Source organism: Leucoraja erinacea, chromosome 19 (assembly GCF_028641065.1).
Source record: "Leucoraja erinacea ecotype New England chromosome 19, Leri_hhj_1, whole genome shotgun sequence".
NCBI lineage: Eukaryota > Metazoa > Chordata > Chondrichthyes > Rajiformes > Rajidae > Leucoraja > Leucoraja erinaceus.
The window spans coordinates 22,565,198-22,571,917 of record NC_073395.1 but is presented as its reverse complement, the minus strand read 5'-3'; the positions used below and the strand labels follow the sequence as shown (position 1 = coordinate 22,571,917).

The following is a 6,720-nucleotide window of genomic DNA, read 5'->3' as shown; positions in this document are numbered from 1 at the left end:
AAGCACCTGTGGAATTTAAATGCTAGCGATTGAACACCTGGAATAAAGGCAAGCATGTATAATTGTGACCAGATTGGTGCACTGTTGTCCTTCACCCTTAGTTTATTATCATGTGTACTGATTCCATAGCTCTTGCCTGACGGGAGAAGAGAGTGACCAAGGCGAGACTCATTCTTGATTGTGCTGGTGGCCTTGTTGAGACAGTGTGGTGTGGTTGAATCTTCTTGGTCTGTACCTGAGACTGAAATGTCACCCATCCCTGGTCTGAGATGCTGCAGGACCTGCTGAAGTACTTCAGTGTAAACCAGCATCTGCAGTTCCTACACACAAGTTACTCCAGGAATTTGGGTTCTTTCTAAAATCATCAACGTGGTTGAGATTAAGGTCTACAATGATGGTCATGACCTCTACCTTACAACAATTCTTCCACTTACTGACCTGCTGCTCTGGAACCCACCCCACTGCTACTCCAGCTTAAATCTTCTCAAATACAGAAAGGAGATGGAGAACTTAGTAACATAGATTCAGGTCAACAACCTCTCACTATTGACTTCAGGAAGCATGGTGAAGTACATGCCCCAGTCAACATTAACAGTGTCAAAGTGAAAATGGTTGCGTTTAGTTTCTTGGCATTAATATTACTGACAATCTGTCATGGACCATCCACATTGATGCGACAGCCATCAGTGCCCCAACTCCTCAGGATACTGAGGAAATTCAGAATGTCTCCAAAATTTACAAACTACAGCATAGAAAGCATGCTGTCAGGGTGCATCACAGGTTGGTTTGGGTTCAACGCTACCCAAGACTGCCGAAATGTCAGAGTACTGGAGATATAGCCCAGTCCATCATAGCCAGCCCTTTCTCCATTGACCATCTACACTTTATGCTGCCTCAGAATCATAATATCTACTGACATGGCCTCCACAGCCCTCGGTGGCAATGAGTTCCATCCTTTGACTAAATAAGTTCCTCCTTTCTAAAGAACGGCATTTAATTCTGAGGCTATGACCAGTGAAAACATCCTTTCCACATCCACTCTATGCCTTTCATTAAGTTTCAATGAGGTCCCCCCCCCCCCTCTAAATTCCAGTGAGTAGGGGCCCAGTACTATCAATTGTTCATCAGATGCTAACCTACTCATTCCTGGATCATTATTGTAAACCTCCTCTGGGCGCTTACCAGAGCCAGCACATCCTTCCTCAGATATGTGGCCCAAATCTGCTCCAATTGCGGCCTATCCAGCGCCTTAAAGAGCCTCAGCATTACATCTATTTTTTGTATTCCAGTCCTTGATATAAATGTTATCATTGAATTTACCTTAGTATTGATTTGACTTGCAAATTACCTTTGTGGGAGTCCTGCATCAGCACTCCTAAATCCCTTTGGATTTCTGGATTTGCGCTCCTTTTAGAAAATAATCTACGCCTTTATTCTTATTACCAAAATGCATGACTCCGCACTTTGCTACACTGAATTTCATCTGCCACTTCACTGTCCACTCTCCTTACCTGTCCAAGCCCTTCTGCAGAGTCCTTGCTTCCCCTACATTGCCTGCCCCTCCACCTATCTTAGCATCATCTGCAAACTTGGCCACAAAGCCTTCAATCCCCTTATCCAAATCATTAATATACAACGTGAAGAGAAGCGGCCCGAGCACCGACCCTTGCGGTAAAAGCCCCTTTTGGCAAATTGTTAGGGATTTGGCACTGGAAAAGTGACGGTAGAATTGACAAGAAATGTATAGGATGTGTAGGAAGGAACCGCAGATGCTGTTTTCTACCAAAGAGACACAAAATGCTGCAGTAATTCGGCAAGTTAGGCGGCATCTCTGGAGAAAATGAATACGCGATGTTTTGGGTCGGAACCCTTCTATAAGAAATGCATGACTTTTTGAAATTAAAGTATATTTAAAAAATCACAAATTAAAACACAATTCCTTTATATACAATTTTTCTTTGAAGCAAGAAAGGATAACCATTCTCAAGTGATGCATTGTTAAAATTGCAGTTAATATTCTGCTAGCAGTAAAATGAAAAGAAAAATGCATTCTCTAAAGTAGGTAAAGGAGACAGCATATTGGTGATTCACCTATTACCTCATGGAAACAAAGGACAGCACTTTTCTCTCAAACAAAAGTAAAACAAGCATTTAAAAAAAGGAGAAATCACAAACATATTTGGTGGAAACCAAAAACAGGTATTTTCTTCCTACCTCTCTGCCCTGGTTACAGAGAAAAGTTGAATTGCCCAATGAAGACTTCACCAAACTTTATTAAGTGATGGCTCATAAATAAGATCAATATTGCAAGAATACAAAGAGCGTAGTTTCACAATATGTACACTATAGTGAACAAAATTAAATATCTCTTCAGTTTAAGCCATTTTCGGAGCATGCTGTTGTGGATAGGTAGAACTAGAACGCATGGTCAAGAGATAAGCATTTAGATTTGGCAACTTTTCTTTTTTATTTTCATCACAGCATAAAATCTAACGGAGACAGTTCTGGTCAAATCCTTCTTCAGATCGCTTATTTTCGCTGAACAGCAGGAATTGGCTAAAAGAACAAAGGATTCCGCTGCAAACCTTAAATAAGGGTTATAAAAATAACATCTGCACTGTCTTTAAAACAAAAAAATCAAAAAAATCATTTCCGGCTTTTATTGAGTTAGCTGTACAAAATGAGTATCCAATCACAAGGCATGAGAAAATGTGCCAATTATTTGTCCATTGTTGCACTGCTGAAAATGTAGCTTTTAACTTAAAAGAAAATGCACAGATTTGTTTAAGGCAGTATTTACTGCTAAAGGGATTAACATGTCTCACCAAAATATGGATTACTCAAATAATATTATGCATAATATGCGTAGAAAGATAAAAGAGCAGTGTTACTAAACATTATAAACCTCCCCCAGACTGACACTCCCAATGCACCTTCCTAAAGCTGGGTCTCAATCTGAAACCATTCCTTCTCTCCAGAGATGCTGCCTGTCCCGCTGAGTTACTCCAGCTTTTTGTGTCTATATTCCTAAAGCTGAACCACTGTTAACAAAAGCATTTTGTGCAAAGATTTTTTTTATGTGTAGTTCACCTAAAATTAAACTCAAGCCTATTCTGCATTTTTTGCACTGTTAAATTGGTAAACAAGAAGGCAAATCTGAAAAAAAACGATGCAAATTATAAGCCATTGAGTTCAGTGACAAATAGAAACCTAGTAGTTATTTAGCCGATAGTAATTCTGAACTGTACAATCATATGATGAAATTAGCCAGCATTACAGCGTTAAGCAATGTTTGGTCAAAAGGGTTGGGTCATAAATCTGTCAAATTGCTTGACCCCACAACGTACTGGGAATTAATGGTTCCTACCAAAATAGGAAGCACTTGTAAAAGCAACTTTGTTGGATTCAATGCGTGCAATTGAGGCAAGGATTTACTACGCTTAAAGCAGCTTGATATTGCTGGTTATAAGTAGTTTGTTGGAAGACTTATCAATACCTCTTCCATACACATAGCTGAGGGTTCCCCAACAATTTCAATACAGGTACAGTATGTGTTGGTGGGAGCTGAGGGGCAAGTCTTTAAATTTGAAGAAACCAAACTGTTGCTGCCACTGAAAGCATTCTAAAATTCATAATGCGTCAACAAAAGACAATTGTGGTTAGTGACGTTTACGAGGAACACTTGTATTAAAAAAAAAAAAAAAAAAGTGGGGTCGGGTCATACAACTTTTATATCCAATGCATCTTCATTCATTTTTATATTTGTATAAAAATTGAAAATAAAAAAGCAGTTTCAAATTTTTCATCTCAAATCATGCACAAAATATGCCACTCAGTGGCCTGCGCACACTCACACACACACTCACGCACAAAGAAAGATTTTTCCAATAACTTTTGTTTCTAATGGTGATTCAGAATCTGTGTAAGTGCTACTCTGAGAACAAAGCTGCTTCTCCTTAGTGCCATTTTTTTTGGTCCCAAACTTCATCCACATAAAAACATGCTTTAAAGACCTATCTAATCCACCTGCAACAAGGTGAAACACCAACATTTCTTTGAAAACTCTTTAAACCAATGCTTGCACAGCAAACACCCAATCACTACTGTAGTGATTTCAGAATAATCCACTTTAGAAACAAGCCACCTAGATGAACTCTGCACAGTAATGTTAATACAAATTTAAAATCTACATTATAATGTTTCTAAAAAGCTATCGTTTAAAACTTGCCTCAAGACTATCTGTCACAGTTCTAAAACAAGAAATGTACTATATACAATTAATACAAATTAAATTCCTTCTCTAAGAAGCTCACAAGTTATAGGAATTAAGAGTATAACAGGAACATATTACAAAACATTTACAAAATAAATACAAATACTATCCGACAGTACTTTACTTCTTTCATCCAGCAAATAGAAAAGTCGTCTTTTCATCATTCAAACTTGGACTTCTTGGCACCTCCACTTTTAGTGCTGTAATCACATTCAAGACATTGTGTTAATAGATACTTTAAAACAGCGGTCAACCTAACCTAATCTTTTATTATATTTCTCCTCCATTTTACTTTCCTTACAGTTATTGCCTTTTGCAGCCACATATTTTGGCTACTGATAGGACAATAAGACATAGGAGCAGAATTAGGCCCTTCAGCCCTTCGAGTCTGCTCCGCCATTCAATCATGGCTGATCGATGTTCCCATCCCCACTACATTTTCCTGCCTTCTCCCCTTAACCTTCAACACCCTTACTAATAAATAATCTACCAATCTCTGCTTTCAAAATTTCCAATGACTTGTTCTCCCCAGCCGTCTGTGCAAATAATTCCTGAGATTCACCATCCTCTGGCAAAATAAATCCCTCCTCATCTCCATTCTGAAGGTACATCCTTTGATTCTGAGGCTGTGCCCTTATTCTGAAACTATGCCCCGATGGCAAATTTCGCAAAGAAACAAAGTGACAAATGCTAGTCATGAAAAGTACTTGTGTTTCCCTGTCCTGAAGGTTGTTGGAGGTTGAGGGGAGACTTGATACAAGTATATAAAAATTATAAAAGTTGAATGGAGATGTGGAGGGCAAGCTTTTGTTTTGAAAAAGAGTAGTGGGTGCCTGCAACGCATTTCCAGGGATGCAGGTAGAGGTAGACACAGCGTTTAGGAGGCATTCAGATAGACATATAGTAGGCTAACCCATGCTCTCCTGCCTTAGCCCAGACCTGTTAATCCCAATGCTGTCAGATTTAAAAAAAATCAGAAACTAATAAGCCCATTTAAAAACGTTTTAAAAAAGCAAATAAATTATAAACTGGAGTAATTGAATTAAAAACAAATGAATCTCTTTAACCTCAAGAACTAATAGGTCACTCACTTGTCTGGTGATACTGTAGACCTCTTTACTGTGCTCTTTGTTCCTTGTGCACCTGCATCTAACGGATAATGAGAGCAGATTGTTAACATTCTCACAGGAGCAACAAAATGGGAGTACATTTCTAATGCCTTCAACGAACCAGACCAGACAGAACCGGGTTTTAGCCAGGAGCTTAGTTTTGTCAGGGGTGGGCTCTTCCCGCAGATGCTGTCCAAACTCGCGAGTATTTCTAGTATGTGTTTATTTCTGAAGTTCTGTCTCACTTATAGTACACCTCTGTAAATTAAAAGTAGACTGTGTGGATACAACCCAAATCATTTTTCCATAATAAAAACAAAAAATGCTGAAAACGCTCCTACGTCAGGCTGCATCTATGGAAAAAGACCTGTTTCTGCTTCCAAACATGCTGCCTGGCCTACTTGTTCCCAGGATTTCCTGTTATATTTCAGATTTTCAGCTGGTGCAGTTTTCTGATTTTCAATAGTTTTGCTAGTTTAGTGGAGTGCAGAAGAGGTTTGACCAGAATGTGGCCTGGATTAGAAGGTATTAGCTATAAGGAGAGGTTGGACACACTTGTATAGACATAAAGTGCTGGAGTTCGAGTACACACAACCTGACTATGGGTGCTGTCTGTACGGAGTTTGTACGGTCTCCCTGCGACTATGGGTTTTCTCTGGGTGCTCTGGTTTCCTTCCACAATCCAATGTTTGTAGGCTAATTGGCTTTGGTAAAATGGTAAATTGTCCCTAGTGTATAGGATGGTGCTGGTGTACGGGGTGATCGCTGATCACCGTGGACTCACTGGGCTGAGGGGCCTGTTTCTGCGCTGTATCTCCAAAGTTGCAAATAATTCATGTAACAGGACAATAAATTAAAAGTTTTACCTTGAAGCCATCTAACTTGTGTAGCTGGTCCGTATCCCTTCTCGTTCCGTGCTGCAATCCTAAAAATGATAGCAGGCTTTGTTGTGCAATCAATGTGTGCATTGGCAAGGTGTGATGAGGAGACCACACACGAGGGCTTGGTGCCACAGTATACCCGCATAAAGGCCAGCTGGGCCGGGCTTCCAGACTTGGATTCTGTCACCTGAATGCTGCGCACTGCCAGATAGACGGAATACTCCAGTATTTTTCCAGCAGTTGTCGCAGGCGGTTCCCAGGTTAGGTGAGCCCCATCAGCACTCTGTGGAGGCAGGGCCAGTGAGAGGTTAAAATCTGCACTCAATTCAACTCCCGACACAAGATTTCAAAATAAAGTTACATTTATAGTAACAATTCACCACCTCGCAACTCTACACCATCCGACCCGCTTCCTCGTGTATATTAGAACAAGTTCATCTTTATTTTAGTTGTACAC

General features: G+C 39.9%; 1 protein-coding gene across 1 annotated transcript in view; it reads right to left on the bottom strand.

Moving 5' to 3' along the window:
* Window positions 1-2,256: 2,256 nt before the first annotated feature.
* The window catches only part of LOC129706372 (host cell factor 2-like), a 46,527-nt gene continuing 42,063 nt past the window's right edge, over window positions 2,257-6,720 (bottom strand). Inside the window, exons 23-25 of the mRNA XM_055650645.1 lie at window positions 6,249-6,546; window positions 5,365-5,422; window positions 2,257-4,473 (exon numbers count right to left, since the gene is read on the bottom strand). Of these exons, the coding sequence (XP_055506620.1) occupies window positions 4,434-4,473; window positions 5,365-5,422; window positions 6,249-6,546 (396 nt within the window). The 3' untranslated portion in view covers window positions 2,257-4,433. The remainder of the gene's footprint in view (window positions 4,474-5,364; window positions 5,423-6,248; window positions 6,547-6,720) is intronic.